Genomic DNA, 24,299 nt, shown 5'->3' with positions numbered 1-24,299 from the left:
ATCAAACAATTTCAGATTATATTTAATAAACCAGTTTCTAGAAATAGTTTTGCAAAATAAATTCCCACCAGTTGACCTAATCGAGCACGGAATTGCCAGTGCTTTCACGGCCGCTGCTGCACTCGGCCAACTCCAAGGCTTGGCGAGCCACATGGTGGGAGGTAGGTAGAGCCGGAGCCCTCCAAGGCTGGGCGCCACGTTGCTTTTCTCTTTTAAATAGGGAGACAACGCTTCTGGCTATTGTGTAAACGGGTCGAGAACTGCGTTTACTCGCACATCAGCTAAGGCACGAGCAGAATTAAAGCGCCTTCTAATCCGACCCTTAGCAACATGTGCGTCACGGACAAATGTTGAGTTTTAATGCGTGGCTTCTTTCGCCTTGGGGAAACGCACTTTAGAGAATGGCCAAGTACCTCAGCAATCGCGGTGAACTGCACAGGATCAAAACCACCACGCCATCCCAGCAGTGGCCACCGCCCCCGCCGAACCCCGCCAACCCTTCCTAAGGACCCACCCATGATCTCTGCTAATTAGTTGTTTAACGCAGCGCGGCACAGCCTTTCCTCACTACTTTCCCGTTCTCCCCACCCATTCCGCATTCGACCCCAGGTTCCTAATCCCCAGCCGGACCACACAGCGCCGTCTCCCGCCCAGGGGACAGCGCGAAGCCGAACCGCAGCACGGCGGGCAGCTCCCCGCGCTCCTGGCAGGCGGGCCGCCAGCCAGCCGCAACTCGGCGGCTGCTGATTGACAGGCGGCAGCAGCAATGAGCCTCAGGGGCGGGATGCTGCGTCACTTCCTGGCCTTTCGGGGGAGATGGGGTATATAAATGCGGTGCTCACGCAGCGCCCTCGCTTCCACAGTATGGCCGGCGACATTAGCTAGCGCTCGCTCTACTCTCTCTAACGGGGAAACAGCGGACTACAAGAGACTGAACTGTATCTGCCTCTATTTCCAACAGACTCACGTTCAACTTTCGCTCACAAAAAAAAAAAAAAAAAAGCCGGGAAAATTTTATTAATCCTTTTTTTTAAAAAAAGTTAATATAAAATTATAGCAAAAAAAGGAACCTGAACTTTAGTAACACAGCTGGAACAATCCGCAGCGGCGGCGGCAGCGGCGGGAGAAGAGATTTAATTTAGTTGATTTTCTGTGGTTGTTGGTTGTTCGCTAGTCTCACGGTGATGGAAGCTGCACATTTTTTCGAAGGGACCGAGAAGCTGCTGGAGGTTTGGTTCTCCAGGCAGCAGCCCGACGCAAACCAAGGATCTGGAGATCTTCGCACCATCCCCAGGTGGGTGCTGGGGGCTGTCGCCGCTTCGAAAGCATCAGCCACGGGCGGGGGCCGGGTTCCCGCAGCCTTCAGGTGGGGGCAGCTCCCGGGCGGGGCTCGTTTCGGTGGCCGTGGAGGGGGCCCCGGTGCTGGGGGTGGGGAGCGGCCGCGTCCACGCGGGGCGCGAGCCGGCTCCTCCCGCCGCCGTTGCTGGGCCGGGCGCTGCCCGGGGGGGAGGGGAGGAGGCCGGCGCGCCGCGTGCTCAGGTAACGTCTCCCGCGCGGCGTGCGGGGCGGCGGGCGGCGCCAGTCGGGGTGGTTTGTGGGCCCGCGCCGTCCGACTTTCCCCTCCGGAGTTGGCGGTCCGGGGCCCCGGGTGGGGACGTTTTGGGGCCGCGCGGGCTGCCTCCCGGCAGGTGTGGCTCGGCAGGCTTAGTCAGGCGCTAATTTGGGCGTGCCCGTCTCGGAGAGCGAGGAGGGAGGGAGCGAGTCTGAAGCCGGGCTCGGTCTCTCCGCGTGCTGCGGGAGGAGGGGGCTCTCCCGGTCTCGGACTGAGGGTCTGGCGCGCAGGCCTCCCGCCCGCGGTCCGCGCTGGCAGCATGTGGCGCCCGGGCGGCGGGGATTGGGCGGGAGCAGTGTCGCAGTGGCTGGGCCCCACCGCCGCCTTAACGTGCTCTGCACCAAATCTTTTCGGGGCGGCCCCGGGAGACGGCCGCGGAGCCCACCGAGGCTTGCCCCCGAGACTCTTGACCTTGGGAGTGTAACCTGTTACCGCGTCGGCGGGTTCCGGGCGAGGTGCGGGGTGCTGGAAGGTTTGACTGCATTTACGGGCTAGAGGCCCGTCCGAGCCAGGACATAATACCTTTAGTGCCTAAGCCTGCAAAGGAATCTGGGGCCCCAGCCTCCCACCCCGGGCAGTCACGCGGGAGGGCTGGGCTGATCGGGCAGAAAAGGAGAGGTCTTCTTGTGGTTTGGGGAAAGCTGAGCGCAAAAGCGCAGGCGGTTGCGAAGGTGCTGGGCCTTTCTCCGCGGCGCTCACACCGCTAGCCGCCCCTTGCCTTTCGGCGCACAAGTGCGGCGAGTGTGGCGGTGCGGCGGAGGAACCGGCGCGGCTGCCTCATTGAGGCGACGACCAATGAGCTCCGGGGCCCGACAGAGAGCCTGGCCCCAGGGTGTGGGCCAATGGGCGTTTCAGGAATGTAGGCTGCGCTCGCTGCCGTCCCTGACAAAAAGCAACTGGAGAAGGGAATCCAGGCGGACACGTGCTGCCGGGACTTTTAAGGCGGTATATCTATCTTGAAGGATTCTCCTGCTGGAAAGCGTCGTGTTAGCTAAAATGTGACAGGTCTCATTTTTCAAGCTTTGTGCGACACTTAAGATGTCTAACGTAGCCTTTTACTACGTGCCAGGCTGAGCTTTAAACATTTTATAGTATAGGAAGCAGTTACTTACAAATACGGGGAAGCTTAGTATTTCCTCCATTTCACAAAGGGAAAAACTCCCTGGTGGTGGTGGTGGTATGCGTCTGATGAAACCATTGTGATTAGATAATGTTAGAAAATCCTGTCGGTGAAGAACTAGTGAGTGAGTCGTATAAGGTGGATAACAAATTGTTTTGCTCTGGCTCTTTAAATGTTTGGAAGCTTTATTTGTAAGCACACATTCTTAATAAAGGAAAGAGGGTTTTTCCTCCCTCCAAGTTCTTAGGCAAAAATACCAGAATTTACGCTTGGGCTTTTCTCGTTAAGTTCCCTGAGTCGAAGGGGGGCGGAGAAAGGCTCATAAAAGGGTAGTTTGCTTTCTTTAAATGTCTGAGAACCACTTTTCCTTTGTACTTTCGGCTGCTGAAATTGTTTTGCTCCCTTGGTGTGGCTCTTAAAATGATGGCGAAAGTTAAACGTTCAAGGACAGAATATTCAATTTTGCTCGTGATTTAGTGCCACAACGTTTTATAGACATTAAACATTGGTTAAAGCACTATTTTGAGAGTTTATATCACATTTCAGCTGTTGCAGGTAGAGCAAGTAAGAACTGAAAAATCTTCCATTTAGCTGAAGTCCATTGGCAACCTTGGTAGGAACTTTTCTCTGTGACCTGTCAAGCAAGGATGCACAGGTTAGGTTATTAACTAGGAGGTAAAAATACGTGAAAAATAGTAGATGCTAGGTAAATCATCTAAAATCAGTGGCCTGGCCAGAGATCATTGGCTTCTGGTCTTTTGAGGAGTTGGGTGTTAGGGGCTTCAGAGGAGGATTATAATCTAGAAGAGTAATTCATAATGAAATGGTTAAGTAAGTAAATTGCCTTGGAATATCTAAATTTGAATTCAGACAGCATTCAATAGCTAGCTGTTTGATATCGCCTCATCTCTAGAATGAAAATAGTGTACCTACCTTCATAGGGTCATTGTAAGGATTAAGTGGGTTCATATATGTACAGTACTTAAGAAACTGACACACAGTAACCACTCTGTAAGTATTATATCATCTTCTGGGGGGAGTTGTTTTGTTTGCCTTTAAAGATCATCCCCCCCCCCTTTTTTTCAGATTTTATTTATTTACTTGAGAGAGAGCAAGCCAGAGAGAGCTTGAGCAGGGGGGCAGAGGGAGAAGTGGACTCCGGGCTGAGCAAGGAGCGGGACATGGGGTTCAATCCCAGGACCCCAAGATCATGATCTAAGCTGAAGGCAGACGTTTAACCTACTGGGACACCCAGGCGCCCCTCCTTTTCTCCTTTTTTTAAGCAAACAAGCCTGGGGAAGAAATTGTCAGATTGTAGTGTAAAAGACTACATGTTAAAGCGTGTCCTAGCAATTCAATATATTTTTATTCGAGTAGAGAGTTTTAGATTGCATCATTATATTTTTATCATTAAATAATGTATTAAAATTTAAAAGCCAGAAAGTCCTTGCCTCCACACCCCCACTCAGTAATTCCATTAAAATGCAACTAAAGTCATAGAAGACATTAACAGACTGGATTAAAATAAACAAATAAATTACACTGTTCATAAAACAGATAATAACCGAAGGGCATGGGAAGAATTAACTGTGAAAAGGCACAAAATGTCCTAAGAGGGCCTTGCTATAGATGCTAGACGTTAAAAAAGATAAAGTTGTTATGGGAAAATGCCCCCTTGTACTTTTTTCCAGTTACTGTCCTACCCTCTCCTCCCAACTTCTAACCACTATAGATTAGTTTTCCCTGTTTTTGAGCTTTAAATAACATGGAATCATTTAGTATGAATCATTACGTAAGGCCTCTTTTGGTCAGCCTTATGTTTGACATTTTGTGTAGTGTTTTGTGTCAGTGTACACAATTTTTCATTCTATTGTTAATGGGTATTTGAGTAGATTACAGTTTGCTATTACAAATATATTGCTATGAACACTAGTATGTCATTTAGTGAACAGTATGCTTTTCTGAATAAACATCTAGGAGTAGAATTGTTAAATCATAAGGTGTGCATATATCCAGCATGAGGGTGCTAGTTGCTCCATATCTTCATCCAACACTTGGTATTATCTTTTTAATTTTAGCTATTGTGGGTGTATAAAAGTATGTACTTCCCATCAGACTAATGGAGTTGAGCATCCTTTCATGTCTTCATTCACCATTTGGATATCTTTTGTGAAATGCCTATTTTGGAATGCCTTTTCAGTTTGTACGAGTTCTTTATATATTGTGGATGAATTCTAATATGTGTATTATAGATATCTTGCACCCTCAGTGGCTTCCCCTTTCTTTCTATTAGTGATATCTTTAGAAACAGAAGTGCATAGGTTTTGTGTTTTGGGTTTTTTGTTTTGTTTTGTTTGTTTTTTAAGATTTTATTTATTTGAAGGGCGTCTGGGTGGTTAAGCGTCTGCCTGCAGCTCAGGTCATGATCCCAGCATCCTGGGATCGAGCTCTGTGCTAGCAGGGAGCCTGCTTCTCCCTCTCCCTCCCCCTCCCTGCTTGTGATCTCTCTCTCTGTCAAATAAATAAAATCTTTAAAAAGACAAAGATTTTACTTATTTGAGAGAGAGAAAGCATGGGGGTGGGGGGGCACTGCAGAGATGGAGAAGCATACTCACTGCTGAGCAGAGAGCCTGACATGGGGCTTGATCCCAGGACCCAGGGATCATGACCTGAGCTGAAGGCAGAGGCTTAACGAACTGAGCCACCCAGGCGCCCCAGAAGTGCATAGTTTTAATGTAGTCCAGCTTACCAATATTTTCTCTTTAATGGTTAGCAGGTTTTTGGTTTTTTTTAATTTTTAATTTTTTTTAAGTAACCTATACAGGCAACATGTGGCTTGAACTTGATCAAGAGTCTCATGATGCTCTACCAACTGAGCCAGCCAGCTGCCTCTGGTTAGCAGCTTTGCATCCAATTTGAGATATCTTTGCTCATTTTAGATTAATGAAGATGTTCTTTTTTTTCTCCTAAATTTCATTTTGCTTTTCATATTTAGATCTGCATTCCATCTGGAATTTTATTTTTAATACAGTATGAGGGAATACAGTGCACTTGAAGCAAAATTGGCTCATCTTTCCAAGCTTTAACTCCCAAGTCAATCTGGAACTTCTCTGTTAAACATTTCCCCACTCTCCTATAGGCCAATTGGAAGAATTTACCTCACCTGTAATCTGAACAAATTACAGAACACTGAGAATCTTTTTACTGACTTTTTGAGGGAGACAAAGGGTACATTATATAATTTTTGTTGTTTTGAGAGAGTACAAGAGGGGGCAGGAGGGACAGAGGGAGAATTTTTGTTTTTAAGATTTTATTTATTTGGGTAAGAGGGAGAGGGACAAGCCGACTCCCCACCAAGTGTGGAGCCCAACTCAGGGTTTGATTCCCAGGACTCCGAGACCGCAACCTGAGCGGAAGTCAGACACTTTAACTCACTGAACCACCCAGGCGCCCTGGGGGGAGAGAGAGAATATTAAGCAGGCTTCATGCCTGGCATGGAGCCTGATGCAAGCCAGATCTCACAACCCTGAGATCATGACCTGAGCTGAAATCGACTGGGAGTCGGTCGCTTAACCGACCAAGCCACCCAGACACCCCTTTTTGTTCTTGGGTTGTGAGATCGAGCCCACATTGGGCACTAAAAAATAAAAATAAATTTTAAAAATGGAAAATCTTGTGTGGCTCAGATTGAAGAATACTGGTTAACAATATGTTGAAGAAAAGCTGCAGTCCAGTGTATCCATATGAAAAAAGGAATAGATGATATGTTCTAAAACAGACTTAATTCACACATTACTTGAATTTGAAGTGTAAAAGGGGTGGTATATTAGGTTTAACCTGCAGTTTCTCCAGCAGTTTTTCAGATTTCAAAAGGATCTGAACAGAAATCAGTGATCATGTATTAAAAGGTCTTAGGGTTGCAGGACCAAACAAAAGCCTTTTATGTTAAGGAAATGGCAGCTATGGGGAGGAAGTCTGTTAGAAAATAAGAAATTTTGCTGAGAAGAAAGATTTTTGCTTTTGAATTTATAACCCTGAGCTATTTTTCCTAGTAATGAGGTGGGTTCAGATGGGAAATTATAGTGGACATGAAGAGAGTAAATATTAACTATGGGAAGGTTAGAGAGGTGTATTTTTGCACAGTTAATGTGAAACCATAAAAACTAGAATCTATAGTGTTCATGTTGAAGGCATTTAGGACTAGTGGGATGTTCTGCTATTTTTCTCCTTCAAATTTTGTAAGCTAAAATTTAATTTTTAGTAAAGGATTGGGGGCATTTGCAAAGATTGTAAATCACACCTCAACATTAACTTTCCCAGAACTCCTGTCTTAACCACATCATTGCACAGTATTGCAGTATCAGTGATTTTACATTGAAGAAGTTTACAACCCATTGCCAAAACCTTTTAGTGTAAATGTTTTTAGTAGAAAAGCTTCATACTGAATTAAGCTTCTCATTACATTCTTCAGAAAAGTTTGAACTGCTATCCCCAAGGCACCCTTTCTAAAGTATGCATTGAAACTAATAACTGAATGTAGCAGTAATTATACTCATTGTGATTAAAATTAGTGTATTTTCAGTTGATTTCTTTGAACAAAAGGGGAAGGCTTTTATTTTTCTGGATATCTGAACTAACTGCCCTGATTCAGGGAAGATATCCAGAATTTCTGGTCAGTCTAGGCTTCGCTTAAGAATGATCTCCTGGGGCGCCTGGGTGGCTCAGTCGTTAAGCGTCTGCCTTTGGATCGGGTCATGATCCTCAGGGTCCTGGGATCGAGCCCCACATCGGGCTCCCTGCTCCTCGGGAATCCTGCTTCTCCCTCTCCCACTCCCCCTGCTTGTGTTCCTGCTCTCGCTATGTCTCTGTCAAATAAATAAATAAAATATTTTTTTTAAAAAGTGATCTCCTATTTTAGGATGGTGTTGTCCCGAAGACTAATACACTTGGGTAAGGTATAGAGGCCTGAATGTAGTGTGGTAAGGGGAAAGTCTCTAAAACAGGTTAGTGTGACTTTTGAGTAAATTACTAGGTAACCCTGAACCCAGTTTTTATTCGCAGGGAGGCCTTTTAAATGCAAATTTCTAGGCACCATTTGCTGCATGTCTGACCTACTGGGTCTGAGGTTAGGATCCAACTCATCAGGCGATGAGAGTGGTAACTCTGCTCTGACGGGTTTCCTCCACCTGCCAGCAGCATTCTGTTCCCTCAGACATTTATTTGTAAAATTGTGACTTATTTTAAGTGGGTAGTATTGTAAGTATAGTCACATTGTTGATCTCTAGAACTTTTTCATCTTACAAAACTGAAACTGTACCCATTCATTTCCCCTTTCCTCTTCCTGGAGTCCTTGGCAAACATCTTCCTTTAGGATTTTGGCTACTTTAGACACTTCATAGGAGTGTGAGTACCTCATAAATGGAATCATACAGTATTTGTCCTTCCATAACTGGCTTATTTCACATAGCATAAGGTCCTCAAGATTCATCCATGTTCTATGTATATATCACATTTTATTTATCTAGTAATCCTTTGATGGACATTTAAGTTGCTTCCATCTCCTGACAGTTGTGAACAACAACAAACATGGGTGTGCAAATACCTCCTTCCAGACCTTGTTTTGAATTCTTTTGGATATATACCCAGAAGTGGGATTACTGGATTGGTCATATGGTAATTCTGTCTTTAGGGTTTTGAGGAACTTCCATACTGTTTTCTGTAATGGCTGTACCATTACACCAATGATGCACAAATGTTAAAATTTCGCCACATCTTTGCCAAAACTTCTTGTTCTCCTTTTTTTTTTTCTTTTTTTTCCAGTAGACATGCTAATGGATGGGAGGTGTTATTTCATGGTTTTGATTGGCATTTCTCTTATTAGTGATGTTGAGCATCTTTGCATATGCTTGTTGGCAGTTTGTGTGTCTTTTTGGAGAATTGTCTATACAAATCCTTTTGTCAGTTTTTTAATTGGGCTAATTTATTTAGTTTTCTTTTTAAGTGTTCTCTGTACCCAATGTGGGACTCGAACTCACAACCCCATTTGAAGAGTCCCACACTCCACTGACTGAGCCAGCCAGGTGCCCTGTTGGGTTATTTGTTTTTGCCCTTGGGGAAGTTCCTTATATAATCTGGATATTTACCTTTTATCACCTATATGATTTGCAAGTATTTTCTCCTGTTGAGTACTTTCCTATGATGTGCAAAAGTTAAGATTTGATGTAGTTCCATTTGTCTTTTACCTTTGTTGGCTGTGCTTTTTGTGTCATATCTAAGAAAGCATTGCCAGATCCAGTGTCCTGAAGCTTACCCCTATGTTTTCTAGGACTTTTGTAGTTTAGGTCTTAATTTTGGTCTTTAATCTATTATTAATGAATTTTTGTAGATGGTGTAAGGTGAGGATCCAACTTCATTCTTTTGTGTGGACACCCAGTTTTCCCAGCACTGTTTGATGGCTTTTCCCCCCCAATTTTGTAGTCTTGGCACCTTTGTTGAAGGTCATTTGACCTATGGCATTTCTTTTTACATACTACATTTAAAAATGTAGTCAGTTGTCCATTTTGGGTTTTGTTGAATCAGATGACCTAGAAGTCTGTCATCTTACTTGTGTCTTTTCCGTTGTAGATGCTCCAACTTGTTCTGTTTTTAGTAAACCACAGATTCTTTTAAAAAAAAAAAAAAAACTTCAAATATAATATACCATTAATGTTTTGCTTTCTGGCATGGTGACCTTAATAATCCATGTACTGTTACTAGTAAAGAGTATCCTATTTTGGGGGCATACTTACCATGATCTGGGTGTGACTAGGATCCAATAAAGCTTTATTTACAAAAGGAGGCTTATTTTCCTGGAAGAAATATGATAAAATAACTTGCTGAAATTCTCAGCTGTTTTTGGTGTTGATTTTTCACCTTTTTCTTTATATACATATATAGCATTGTATTGGCTTTTTTAGTTTTCTCTCACATCTTGCTCCTTGATTTATTCTTTTTTTAACCTTGTTGGCTCTCCTAAGGTTGTCTTTTTTGTTGATCATTTAGCTATGTGGAGTTTTGTTTTTTTTTTTAAACATTTTATTTTTATTTATTTGACAGAGAGGGAACACAAGCAGGGGGAGTGGGAGTGGGAGAAGCAGGCTTCCCGCGGAGCAGGGAGCCCGATACGGGGCTCGATCCCAGGACCCTGAGCCACCCACGCACCCCATCATTTAGCTATGTTGTAAGGTGTTTTAAATAACTGCATTCTTTCATACTATGACTTTGAAAAAATACTAGAGGGTTTCTTTTAGGGGAGGAAGAGTTTGGTTGCAAAATTTATTAACTAATGGTGAATGAGTGCAAGAGCATTTTGGTTTCTCTCAAGATGGAATAAGCACAGTACTGTCTCTTGTGTTTACTAAAAACCTTGGGCAGAATGCATGGAACAGCTGAGGACTTTGAAAACTAAATGTTAGCAGGTGAATTGAAGAAAGAAACCATAACTCAAAATACCACTGAAACAACTGTGATTCCGTTTCTTTTTTTTTTTTTTTTCCCTTTGGTTATCCCTTGGGGTGGTCTGAAAAGCTGCCAGAAGCTGGTAACTGCACACTAGGTGCAGGCAAAAAGACTTCCAAGAGAGGTCTTTTTCTGGGCTGCAGAGAAGGAAAGGGAGCCGGCTTCTTTGAGTCAGAGAGAGTAGGGAAAATCACTGTTCTGTTTTTGTATTGCTTTGCTTTTTGTGTGTGTGTTCTGCCCACAGCGTAGGCAGTTCTGTAACAGTTGTGGTGGCCAGACAGATGCCTAACACTCCAGGTGCAGGAGGGAGACCCCTTTTTGACCTGAGGAGTGTGGTCCCAAGAGTGAAGAGCATTGTGGATATTCCTATTGCTCTTTTCCCTTTTTGTCGTCTACCCATTTGGCCACAGAGAGACAGATAGTCACAGGCAGCCTGCTGCAGTTGGACAAACTTAAAGCCTTCCCTTTTTAGCCAGAGGACCCAAGAATTGGGCCCCCTCCCCAAACCAGAAGTTGTCAGCAAGATTATGGGAAGGAGAGAGGTGAAGAAAGTGATCCCATAAAGGTTTATATAAATACCACTGAGCTGCTACTGTATAGATCTGATCATAAACAGTATATCAAAGGCTTTGAAAACTGATAGATCACCGCCCAGTCCCAGTCTGGCGACTGGGCGACATGAAGGCAGGACAAATTTGAATACCGTGGCAAGGGCTTTCATAACTAAACTGAAGCCATAACATAACCCAAAGAAGCTGGTTAAAAACTTGAAGACTGAACTTAACCTTTTTTTTTTTTTTTAAGATTTTATTTATTTATTTGACAGAGACACAGCGAGAGAGGGAACACAAGCAGGGGGAGTGGGAGAGGGAGAAGCAGGCTTCCCGCGGAGCAGGGAGCCCGATGTGGGGCTCGATCCCAGGACCCTGGGATCATGACTTGAGCCCAAGGCAGACGCTTAACGACTGAGCCACCCAGGCGCCCCTGAACTTAACCATTTTAATTGCCTGCTAAAACAATTTTAAAAATCAACATGCTCCATAGGATTTAAACAAGATTTAAAATTATATAACATGACCAAAATGTTCAGGATGCAATCATAAATTGCTCAACTTACGAATGGGAAATTTTCAGCATCCCTCAAAGGAAAAAGACAACCTCAGGGTGACGCAGATCAAGCTTTACAGACAGCTGTCATAACCATTCTGTAAGAAAAGTGAACACTTGGGCGTCTGGGTGGCTCAGTCGTTAAGCATCTGCCTTCAGCTCAGGTCATGATCCCAGGGTCCTGGGATCGAGCCCCACATCGGGCTCCCTGCTCAGCGGGAAGCCTGCTTCTCCCTCTCCCATTACCCCTGCTGTGTTCCCTCTCTCGCTGTGTCTCTCTCTGTCAAATAAATAAATAAAATCTTAAAAAAAAAAAGAAAAGAAAAGTGAACACTTAAAAGGAAAAGACAAAATCTTAGAGAAATAGAAGATGGAACTTAAAAATACAACCAGAAAATAACTACTGGAATAAAAAGTTGCTTGGGTGGGCTCTAGTAGATTGGAGATGACAAGAGTAAGTGAACCTGAAGATAGATCAGTTAGGAATTATCCATTCTGAACACAGAAAAAAGATTGGGGGCAGCAAATGTCCCACAGGTCCCAAACAGTAAAGGAGCATGTAACAGTTTTAGATTTGAAAATTTTAAGGCTATATGGGGAACCTGGCTGGCTCAGTTGGTAGAGCATGCGACTTTTGATCTTGGGTGTAGGTACGAGCCCCACTTGGGCATAGAGATTACATTTAAAAATAAAAAACAAATTTTGGGGCACCTGGATGGCTCAGTCATTAAGCATCTGCCTTTGGCTCAGATCCTGGTCCCAGAGTCCTGGGATGAAGCCCCACATGGGGCTCCCTGCTCGGCAGGAAGTCTGCTTCTCCCTCACCCACTCCCCCTGCTTGTGTTCCGTCTCTCTCAGTCAAATAAAATCTTTTTTAAAAAAATTTTAAGGCTGTTATTTTCCCAAATGTCCGTAAGATTTAATCAGGATAATTATTGCCAGATTCAACAAATAATTGAGGACCTCTCACGAACTGGGTTAGGCACCGGAGATAAAAACAATAAAACACAAACTCCCTAACTATATGGAATGTCTAGTGGGATTTGCATGAATACCAAAATAGCCACACAAATAAAATGCTTTGGTAAGCTTTCTGAGTATTAAAACCTTTTCATGAAAAGATCTTTGATCTGGTGGGAATAGTGAGGTGACTTGAGGTAGAAGAAGGTGCCGAGGACAGGGTAGGGTGAAATCCATTCCAGCAGCACTCAGAACAAAGTTTACATGTGTTGTCCAGCATAATTATAATGCTCTCTTTCACTCTCATGTGGCTTGATTTGGGTGAATAAATTTATGGTGCCCTATTTCTAGGGAGAAAATGGTTGGTGGAAAAGTCCCGTGTGACTGAAATACAGGAAAATGGGGATAGAGCTAGTTACCTATATATTTGTCAGTGTGTGTTTTATTTATTTCAGCTGCTTTTCTGATTCATTGTCTTTATATTATAAAATTTGTCTGAGTCAGATGAAAAGAGGGATGCCAGGAGATCTGAAGATTAGATAATTACTCTCTGGGAGTAAAAAAGGGTCTCTCTGAAATGAGGGGACCAGGTACTGTTGGGGTAGAGTAACTATACTGAAAATAAAGAATAAAGGCTTTTAATGAGTGAGATCCTTAGCCCTTTACCTTTTGCCTACCAGAAATCTTCATGTTCTCCAGGCAAGAGAATGGAATATTTGGATAATCTGACCTGCCCAGGAAAGAACTTAAAAAAAAAAAAACCGATAGGGAGGGAGTTCCCCAGTGAAACCCCCCACAGTGCCTGTATAGAGGCCCACAGTAAACAAGCCCCATCCATGTGTATAGACTTTCTGACTTAGCTAAGTCTTAGTACCCTAATCTTGGCCAAGAATCACTCAAAAGAAATGTTGAAACCGTTGGGGGAACATTTGAAGATAAATTAATGCATAAAAAACCAAAGCAGGGACGCCTGGGTGGCTCAGTCATTAAGCGTCTGCTTTCGGCTCGGGTCATGATCCCAGGGTCCTGGGATTGAGTCCCGCGTCTGGCTCTGCTCAGCAGGGAGCCTACTTCTCCCTCTGCCTGCCCTCCCCCCGCTTGTGCTCTCTCTCTCTCTCTGTCAAAATCTTAAAAAAAGAAAAGGACGCTTGAGTGGCTCAGTCGGTTAAGCGTCTGCCTTCGGCTCAGGTCATGATCCCAGGGTACTGGGATCGAGTCCCCCATCATCAGGCTCCTTGCTGTGCGGGGAGCCTGCTTCTCCCTTTGCCTGCCGCCCCCCCTGCTTGTGCTTGCTCTCTGTCTTTCCCTCCCTTTCTCTCTGACAAATAAATAAATAAAATCTTTAAAATAAAAAAGAAAGAAAACCAAAGCAAATGAAAAAAGCAAGACAGCTTTTAAATCCAGAGAGAAACAAAATTCTACAAGAAAGAAAAAGTCACAGCATGATTAAAAGTCTTAATATACTGTTAACACTGCTGTATGATACATGAAAATTAAGAGAATAAATCCCAAAATTTCTCATAGTGGAAAAGTTTGTTTTCTTTTTTTGCTTTTTTTTTTATTGTATATGTGAGATCCTAACTAAACTTACTGTGGTAATCATTTAACAAATGTGTTAAGTCCAAACCATTATGCTTAAACTTACAGTGATATGTCAATTATCTCAATAAAACTGGGGGTGACGGAGTCTGTATGAATAGTGAATATAACTGAGGAGGTAGTGTGTCCAGTGGGTGGAAGAGAATATTTGCAAGAGTGCTGAATTCTAGTGGGGAGTCATTAGGTAGGATCTGAATTATTAGATAAGCTCTAAAGAGAGACCCCTGTGCTGCAGAATTTTACTTAATGCCTCTTATAGTGGGTATTTTTATTATTTACCTACGTATACAGTGCTTGAATTCTTTTTTTTTTTTTTTAAATTTTTTATTGTTATGTTAATCCCCATACATTACATCATTAGTTTTAGATAATAGTGTTCCATGATTCATTGTTTGTGCATAACACCCAGTGCTCCATGCAGAACGTGCCCTCCTCAATACCCATCACCAGGCTAACCCATCCTCCCAACCCCCTCCCCTCTAGAACCCTCAGTTTGTTTTTCAGAGTCCATCGTCTCTCATGGTTCTTCTCCCCCTCCGATTTCCCCCCCTTCATTCTTCCCCTCCTGCTACATTCTTCTTCTTCTTTTTTTCTTTCTTAACATCTATTGCATTATTTGTTTCAGAGGTACAGATCTGAGATTCAACAGTCTTGCACAATTCACAGCGCTTACCAGAACACATACCCTCCCCAGTGTCCATCACCCAGTCACCCCATCCCTCCCACCCCACTCCCCACTCCAGCAACCCTCAGTTTGTTTCCTGAGATTAAGAATTCCTCATATCAGTGAGGTCATATGATACATGTCTTTCTCTGTTTGACTTATTTCGCTCAGCATAATACCCTCCAGTTCCATCCACGTCGTTGCAAATGGCAAGATTACAGTGCTTGAATTCTTCCATCAAGTACGTAAATTTATTTGAGAGAGCACAAGCGGCGGCGGGGAGGGGGGGTCGGGGAGAAGCTGACTCCCTGCTAAGCAGGGAGCCGGATGTGGGACTCGATCCTGGGACTCCAGGATCATGACCTGAAACGAAGGTAGTCGCTTAACCAACTGAGCCACCCAGGCACCCCAGCAATAGCTTCTTTTAGAGCCCCATTACTCCTTTTTGCATTAAAGCATATTACTTGTGGAATTGAGCTACAGTGGGTTCTGAAATGTTCATACATAGTGAACTTTGAGCCTTAGAAATACAAAAGCCCAAGCTATTGCCTGACCACCTACAATAAGAGGATTAAAATGATCAGTTTGTGTTGCTCAGAACTGGGTCTTAATTGTAACTTTTTCTTCCTAAACAACAAATTGTACCATTTAAAAAGTTTGAAACAAACTGCCAAGATATGGCGTAGTCTAATATGTATTTTTTCTTTATATAAACAGTTGTTGGCACCTTTTTAAAAGAAAGCTAATTGTTAGCTTTTTTAAAAAATTGCTTGGCAGGGGCGCCTGAGTGGTTCAGTCGGATAAGCATCTGACTTTTGTTTTTTTGGCTTAGTTCATGAGCTCAGGGTTGTGAGATCAAGCCCTGTGTCGGGCTCCACACTCAGCAGAGAGTCTGCTTGAGATTCATTCTCTTTCTCTTTCTCTTTCTCTCCTTCTCCTCCCACTCCCCCTCTCTAAATCTTTTTAAGATTTTATTTATTTATTAGAGAGCAGGGGGAGCGAGCTGGAGAGGGAGAAGCAGGCTCCGTGATCCCAGGACCCTGGAATCATGACTTGTGCCAAAGGCAGACACTTAACCTACTGAGCCACCCACCCAGGTGCCCCAAAAATAAAAGTAAATTTTTAAAAAACTCCTTGGTAAAGTTATAGGCAAATAGGCTCTATAATCATTAGCAAGCCTAGGGGCACCTGGGTGGCTCAGTTGGTTAAACAACTGCCTTCCGCTCAGGTCATGATCCTGGAGTCCCACATCAGCCTCCCTGATCAGCAGGGAGTCTGCTTCTCCCTCTGACCTTCCCCCCCCTCTGGTTCTCGGCGCATGCGCACGCTCTTGATTAGCAAGCCTAACTCATTTAGGTTTTTTCAGGTAGGTCTCAGTACTGTTCAATTTAATTTACCCCACATAGGAATTACTGCCTTCTGTGATTGGTCATATAATTTCTTTTGGAAAATGATGAAACAGGCACAAAATGCTAGCAGGATTGACTGGTACTATGCTTGTGGGTTTTTGTTTTTAAGATTTTATTTTTTTAAGTTCTCTCTATACCCAACATGGGACTTGAATTCACAACCCTGAGATTGAGTGTTCAATGCTCTACTGGCTGAGCCAGCCAGGTGCCCCTGTGCTTGATTTTTAATACAGAAGAATAAAACATACCTATTTTTGTGCTGGCTGTGCTGTTGAGGATTTTTTTTTTTACAGAGTCTTAATTGGATAAGAAAACTAACCATAATATGCCATTTTCTTGGGTTTACAAGAATGATCTGTCAAACATTAAGAGCCTTAAAAACATTTCTAGCCTTTAATCCGGTAATTATAAGCTTGTCCTGTGGAATTGTTTTATGTATTTTCTGTTTGTAGTGGGCACACTAAAGAGGAAGTACTTCTTAGTCTCAATCAGATAAAATTAAAACCAATTTCTATTTTTTATTAAAGATTTTTTTCTTTTAAATTTATTTGAGAGAGACAGACACAGAGGGAACACAAGCAGGGGGAGTTCGGGAGAGGGGAGAAGCAGGCTTCCCGCTGAGCAGGGAGCCCGAAGAGGGGGGCTCGATCCCAGGACCCCGGGATCATGACCTGAGCCGAAGGCAGACGCTTAACCAGGCGCCCCAAAACCAATTTCTTTTTTTTTTTTTTAAAGATTTTATTTATTTTTATTTGAAACAGAGAGAATGAGAGAGAGAGAGAGAGCACATGAGAGGGGGGAGGGTCAGAGGGAGAAGCAGGCTCCCTGCCGAGCAGGGAGCCCGATGCGGGACTCGATCCAGGGACTCCAGGATCATGACCTGAGCCGAAGGCAGTCGCTTAACCAACTGAGCCACCGAGGCGCCCCCAAAACCAATTTCTTACGTTATGTCCATTTGACTTCATTTTGCTGTCTATTGCCTGTACTACAGACTTTTTGCTTTGTTGAAATGTGCGGTTTTTTTCCTGTTAAAGAGTTGCATAATGTTCCCCCAAAATCTTATTGACGGTTGAATTGCCAACAAAAGCCATGTTTCAAGTTTTTGATGCTTCTAGACTTTAGACACCACTAGGTATTACGATTAGCTGCTAATTTGATAGAAAATAGTATCTAAACAGTATGAGAGTTTCCGGCTTACTAACAGTCGGGCCTTTAAATCTTTTTGCCAATCTAATCGGTGAAGGAAATGATGCTTTTTAAATTGTAATTCCTCTAGTAAGATTTAAAATCTAAGAATATGATAGGCAATGGGGTTCCTGGGTGGCTCAGTCAGTTAAGCGTCTGCCTTTGGCTTAGGTCATGATCCGAGTCCTGGGATCAAGCCCTATGTCAGGCTTTCTGCTCAGTGGGGAGCCTGCATCTCCCTCTCCCTCTGCAGCTCTCCCTGCTTGTGCTCTTTCTCTGTCAAGTAAATGAATAGAATCTTAAAAAAAAAAAAGAAGAATTTGATAGGCAAACATCTCGTTTTGACTTAATTTCTTCACTTGCTTGTTGGTGAAAGGTAATGATTTTCCTTGGTTTATGGGCCTTTTAATTATCTCTGTGCATGGCTTATTCATTTCATCATTTGTTTTTTTCTTAGTAAATTGCAAATAGCTTATAATTTCCAGTTTTCCAGTTTGCTCTTTGTTACTTGGTGGATATGTCAATATAGATAGGCTTTTGAAATAAAACTAAATGTTACCCAGAAACTGGAACAAGAATGTGACAGCAAATACAAAATACATGGTGTAAATTGTGTTAGAACACCAAAGTGTAAGAGCTTTATAATTTTTATCATCCTAGCCACAGCAATCAGACAACAAAAAGAAATCAAAGGCATCCAAATATAATTTTTATCCAAGTAGGCAAGTACTGTTAGGACTTAATCATCTTTTTTGTTGTTGAATAATAGATCTGAGTGGGACATACTTCTGAAGGATGTGCAATGTTCAATCATAAGTGTGACAAAAACTGACAAGCAGGAAGCTTATGTACTCAGGTAAGTGCTGCAGAAACAATTGTTAGCTACCTGATTTTAGTCTGAATCATACTTTACATGGGAATAGCGAATTGTTCCTCTGGATCTTAGTACTATAATCATTTTTTCCTTATTTTGAGAAATAATGATATAAAATAAAATGTTTACTTTAGATGTCTCTTTGCAGTATATAGGAGAAGAAAGCCATTCAACATGTTCATAGGTACAAAGCTAATTTATCCAATAAAAACATTAGTTTCTTTTCTTTTTTTTCTTTATTTTTAAATTTTATTTATTTGAGAGAGCACGAACAGGGGTGGGGGGAGAGGGAGAAGCAGACTCCCTGCCAAGCAGGGAGCCGGACACATGGCTTGATCCCAGGACCCTGAGATCATGACCTGAGCAGAAGGCAGGTGCTTAATCGAATGAGCCACCCAGGTGCCCCAATAAAAACATTAGTTTCTAATGTATTATAAGGGACCTTGTGGTTACTGGATTGAACAAGGTGCATAAGGTGCCTGGTTTTTACTAAGCTTATGTTTGGCATATACAGATGTTTATTGAATGCTTGTGTCAGGCTCTAGGAATATAATGGTGAGTAAAAATAAATTCCTTTCCTCATGGACTTTATTATCTAGTAAAAGAAGTAATGAGATGTTTACAGAAATACACGTGAGAGTGGTTGGTACAAGCTGAAGTAAAGTATGACTTCAGTAAATAATATCCTAAGATAGGTGAGGTGAGGAGGAAAGTTTAGTAGTAGAAGGGGGTTAATAGCCAAATTTTACATTGTAAATAATCCAGTGATAGATTAATTGCATCTCAGTAATACAGAAACATCATTATAACCTTGTGACTTTTTTCAAATGCAGTGAGAGTAGCATGTTTGTCTCCAAGAGACGTTTCATTTTGAAGACATGTGGTACCACCCTCTTGCTGAAAGCACTGGTTCCCCTGTTGAAACTTGCTAGGGATTACAGTGGGTTTGATTCGATTCAAGTAAGTAATCAAACATTTAATCCTTTTTTTTCCAGGCAGACATTAGGGCTCTGTGTTATACATATGCCTAGTAAATAAATTTGTGTATTTACTGCTTAGTTGTGGTGGGTAATCACTGACTCTTGAAACTGAATGTACACATGTTCTCAGATTGTTGCTTCCATGCCTATTTAAAAGCTCAGATCTGAAATTACTGCTCCAGAAATAATGTACCTTGTTTCTACAGTTGTGACCCATCATGAGTAGAATGGGTATTTTTTAGTTTCCAGAAACTCACAGTAGTGATCTGCATTTTTAAGACTTTCTTGAGATTCTTCTCCACAACTTAAAGTTGCTCTGTGTAACACTATCTCGTGCATATTGGTCTGGAATCTTGCTCTGACACAGTGGCCTTCATTTTTTTATTGGCCAGCAAAAGACCGCTTACATTTTAAACATTAAAGAGAAAACATGTTAAATTGCATTGGAGAAAATATTTATAGATTTGATTTTGATATACATATCCAGAAAATAGTTGACTATGAAAAGTGATAGAATCCTACGTATAAAGTTATCTGTCTTTTTCAGAGCTTCTTTTATTCTCGTAAGAATTTCATGAAGCCTTCTCACCAAGGGTACCCACACCGGAATTTCCAGGAAGAAATAGAGTTTCTTAATGCAATTTTCCCAAGTAAGTTTAAATAGAGTTGAAACCCATTTCCTTAGAAGGTCTGTCCTTTCAGAGATCTTTTTATATATGTGAAAGCATTTGAATGCAAATATGCATTATATAGTTAAAATAAAAATATCAGTAAAGTTGATGACAAATTTTAGAGTGTGCATGCACATCAGGTCAATGCTGTTGAAAAGATGGGAAAAGAAAATGAATTGATCACTTGCTAGAGGGAGAGATCATCTTTGTTTAGCCAGTTGCTCTAATTTATATCTAACTTAGTGGTTGTTCCTTCATCCAGAAAAATGCATGGTCCTTCATATACCCATGCTAAGATCTTGGTCCATGTTATGAAACTCTGGACTGGCATTCTTCTATTCAGGAATTGAGCTGGCTTAAAAATGAGAAACACAGATCATAATGTCACTTCAAACAAATTGGCAAGATTTTCTTCCATTTACTAAGCTTTTATTTATAGACTTTCCTTTTTGAGTTTCAAGGTCAGGGAACTAAAGGTTATCTAATCTAACACCCTTATATCATAGATGTGGCTGAAAACCTAGGATGATTTTACTAACTTGGCACAAAAACACTCCAGGCATGATTTGACAAGAAAGTCCGATTTTTTATCCTGTTCTTATCTACTAATATGAAATTATTCCAGGCTGTAGCAGTGCTGAGTATAATTTGGTGTAAATATCTCCCAGTTAATTTACTGTGTTGAGTGAGGCTTTGGAACAAAAATATGGAAAGAATGTATTACATAAAATGACTTGTACTGACTTGGGAATGTAGATAAATGGGTGATCAAATTCCATTCCTTAATGGAGTTTTAGGGGAGAGTGAGCCATGGTTTTCTCAGCTCTCAGAGTAACTCACTAGTTGAAGTATATCTCTAAATGACAATAAAATATTTTTAGTAAAATATTTAAGGGATGACGGAGGGCATCCTGCCTACTTGTGAACTCACTTCCCTTCACCAATAACATTTCTGATAGGAGGCAAGCACTAACACCCTAACCATTAGAAGGGTGGGGGCAAAGCTACCAAATGGAGGTGTTAAATTTACTTTACATTCTCTCCTCCCTCAACAGATGGAGCAGCATATTGTATGGGACGTATGAATTCTGACTGTTGGTATGTTGGACACAGTTTTATGGATTTTTTTTTTTTTTGGTCTTTATAGGATTTATTTTAAATTGCCATTTGTCATTTTTAGAAACTACTTTTTACTTTTATATAGGTACTTATATACTTTGGATTTCCCAGAGACTCGGGTAATCAGTCAGCCAGATCAAACCCTGGAAATTCTGATGAGTGAGCTTGACCCAGCAGTTATGGACCAGTTCTACATGAAAGATGGTGTTACTGCAAAGGATGTCACTCGTGTAAGCGGTTTCAAGAATGATTCTGGATTATTCTTGAGAACTAAATATTTTAACTCATTCTCAGTTTATTTTTCAAATTTGTATGTAATTCAGTCTTTCCTTTTCCCAGGAGAGTGGAATTCGTGACCTGATACCAGGTTCTGTCATTGATGCCACACTTTTCAATCCTTGTGGGTATTCGATGAATGGAATGAAATCGGATGTAAGTGATATTTTGCTTAACAATTACTAAATATTGAAGTGTACCCATTCCATTACTGACATAAACCTATTTCTTTAAGGGAACTTATTGGACTATTCACATCACTCCAGAACCAGAATTTTCTTATGTTAGCTTTGAAACAAACTTAAGTCAGACCTCCTATGATGACCTGATCAGGAAAGTTGTGGAAGTCTTCAAGCCAGGAAAATTTGTGACCACCCTGTTTGTAAATCAGGTAATTTGTTTTATTATTGGCAATAAAATCTTACAGGAAATAAGGATAGTGAGTCATGTCATAAAATGTATTCTAAGACGGCAAATATCAGATATCTAGAAGTACTACTGTTAAGGTTACTGGTAGAGGAGATGCTTTATATCTTTGATTAGACTTGGTCGTTGCTTTATATCTACCCCAAGTGATGGGTTCCTTCTGTCTTCCTTTCCCTTTGGACAGATGGGCAGCTGGGGGGACAACATAGGATGTCTTACTCCATCTACCCGTGAGACAGCTAAAATATTCAAATGCCACAGTTTCTTCAGATAGTAGTCTTAAATACTTTTAAGTGACTGTTTTGTTTGAAAATACTTTTTCAGATTTGAAACACTAATGCTTTATTTAAATTTTTTCCCCAGAGTTCTAAATGTCGCACAGTGCTTTCTTCACCCCAGAAGATTGAAGGCTTTAAACGTCTTGATTGCCAGAGCGCTATGTTCAATGATTACAATTTTGTTTTTACCAGTTTTGCTAAGAAGCAGCAACAACAGCAGAGTTGATTAATAAAAATGAAGAAAAAACGCAAAAAGAGAACACACATAGAAGGAGGTGGTGGCTGCTTTTTAGATATTGATATCGGGGGCCATGCTTTCCATAACCACCACCTTGTAGCTGCAGAAAGCCCTAGATGTAATGATAGTGTAATCATTTTGAATTGTATGCATTATTATATCAAGGAGTTAGATATCTTGCATGAATGCTCTCTTCTGTGTTTAGGTATCCTATGCCACTCTTGCTGTGAAATTGAAGTGCATGTAGAAAAAACCTTTTACTATATGAAACTTTACAACACTTGTGAAAACAATTCAATTTGGTTTACGCACAGTGTAATATTTCTCCAGGTATCATCCAAAATTCCCCACAGACAAGGCTTTCGTCCTCATTAGGTGTTGGCCTCAGCCTAATCATCTGGGACTGTTCTATTAAATTGCTGCCAGGATTTTACATCCAGTTACCTCCACTTTCTAGAACATATTCTCTACTAATATTACTGAAACCAGTTTCTACTTCATACAGATGTTTTTTGCAACAGCAATTAAAGTTTATCTTCCACGAGTCAAGTCCTCTTAAGAAAATGATTGCAGTTATCCATTTTGTGTATTACTTTTTTAAAAACATTATTGCTTCCTGTAACTGTACTTCCTTTCATTGATTTTGTTCCTCACCATGGTGTCTTGCCTCCCAACCTCCCCTCAATAAAGCAATACACTGTTACACTGTGGGTTTATACTAATCTTATACCCGGGAGGGGGAAGGGAGAGTGGACCCTGGGCTTAATTTTCTTTTTAAGGTCAAGGGAGTTTGGCCTCCTTTTATATTGACATGGGCTCTTTTGGGAGATAGTGACAAAAATAAACCTGTTGTTGATTAGCAAGGAAGACACATTTATATTAGGGTATACTTGGCAGAACTGTTGCAGAAACTATGCCATTCTGTGTTCCCATTAAATGAGATTAGCTTCTCACTGAGTACCATGGCTTTAGTAATTTGCTAAGTAGTTATATAAAAATTTTTATCACTTAAGTTTATTAGCAAGGAAATTAAGATAAAGGTATTTACAGGATTTAATAAGTCAGCTCAGATGATTCACCTTAACTTTTACTTTAGCAGCTATCTCCAATCATTTTCATTCATAATACACCGTAAACTTTGGTTGAAAATGGAGTCTTGTCTTTGTCATCTTGTGACTTAAAGTTCTTTGACTTTGTAATGCATTATGATAGTGTTCTGACTTGAACTGTTTCTCTTCCTGGTGTTCCTTTCACCATGATTTCATAGCATCAACTGAAACTTCCCAGAATGAGAACTGTTCAAGTTATTCAGACATACACAATGAAGCAGAATGCTGTCCATAAGACAAAATTCCAAACTGGTCAGTGGGAAATGACTAGAAATACAGGCTTTGAGGAGTTGGCATCTTTTAGCCATATTTGCAAATATGAGATTAAGCAGCTGAGAAAACAGCAGAGTTGACTAAATTTTTTATATTCTTGTCCTCACAAAATTTTTTTGATTCTTTCTGGATTGATGCAGTGATGTTTTTGTTCCTTCCGTATTTATAAATGAAACACTTTTTTTTAGTGTTTCTAAACATAAAATCTACTTGGTTTGAAATCAAGTGGTTGGAACACAAATTTTGACTTTTATTTTAAGCATGTTGATTCGAAGTTTCATTGAAGAAACTTTCAGTCAGTGGATCAGTTAGATTCTGTAATTAGCACACAGTACCTAATGTTTCGGTACTGTTCTGAGGACCAATGCTCAAAGTGGATTTTGTTCTTGAACAGTGTCCCAGTAGATTTGATGACATTTGTTGGCTTGAGGTCTGATTTTTTTTTTCCTAATAGATAAAGATTTCTATCTAATACTGAAAAACACAAATTTGTATGGAATAAAGCCTAGAAAAATTAAAACTATAGATTCAATAGTAATTGGAAATTAATCCTAGTGTGTATGATAGAGGAGGGAAAATTTTGGTGCCATTATTTCTCTCTTCATGGTGTTGGACTTAAATCAGTTGAAATGTATTTCTGTACCACAATTTAAGCTTCAATAAAAGTTTGCTTAATTCATTGTCCAGTGACATTCAGAAAGTTTTCTGTTGATGTCTAGTATTTGTTCATGTGTACTATTTAAAAAATGTATCTACAAATTTTTGTGATTTGAGGAAATTTATATTTGGTTATTTCCTAACATTTTGGAGAATAATCATGAAGACATCTTTAAGCTCCTGGGAGAATAATTTATACTCAGATTTAAGCATTTTTTGTTAGTGGCTTCATAACTGAAGCTTAA

The 24,299-nt window shown here is 41.2% G+C and overlaps 1 protein-coding gene and 1 long non-coding RNA gene across 2 annotated transcripts in view; one reads left to right on the top strand and one right to left on the bottom strand.

Annotated features, from left to right (window-relative positions):
* Positions 1-832: 832 nt before the first annotated feature.
* Positions 833-24,097, top strand: AMD1 (adenosylmethionine decarboxylase 1). The gene is made up of 9 exons (XM_036086520.2): positions 833-1,294; positions 17,923-18,009; positions 18,861-18,987; positions 19,555-19,657; positions 20,734-20,776; positions 20,883-21,027; positions 21,137-21,229; positions 21,309-21,464; positions 21,863-24,097. The coding sequence occupies exons 1-9, from the start codon at positions 1,185-1,187 to the stop codon at positions 22,001-22,003; spliced, it is 1,005 nt and encodes a 334-aa protein (XP_035942413.1). The 5' UTR covers positions 833-1,184; the 3' UTR covers positions 22,004-24,097.
* LOC144379053 (uncharacterized) overlaps positions 3,205-24,299 on the bottom strand; it is a 55,350-nt gene continuing 34,255 nt past the window's right edge. Inside the window, exon 3 of the long non-coding RNA XR_013441155.1 lies at positions 3,205-3,366. This is a non-coding gene — a long non-coding RNA (uncharacterized LOC144379053). The remainder of the gene's footprint in view (positions 3,367-24,299) is intronic.

The sequence above is a fragment of the Halichoerus grypus genome, chromosome 9 (genome assembly GCF_964656455.1).
Source record: "Halichoerus grypus chromosome 9, mHalGry1.hap1.1, whole genome shotgun sequence".
Lineage (NCBI taxonomy): Eukaryota > Metazoa > Chordata > Mammalia > Carnivora > Phocidae > Halichoerus > Halichoerus grypus.
This window is presented reverse-complemented; position numbering and strand designations above follow the sequence as displayed.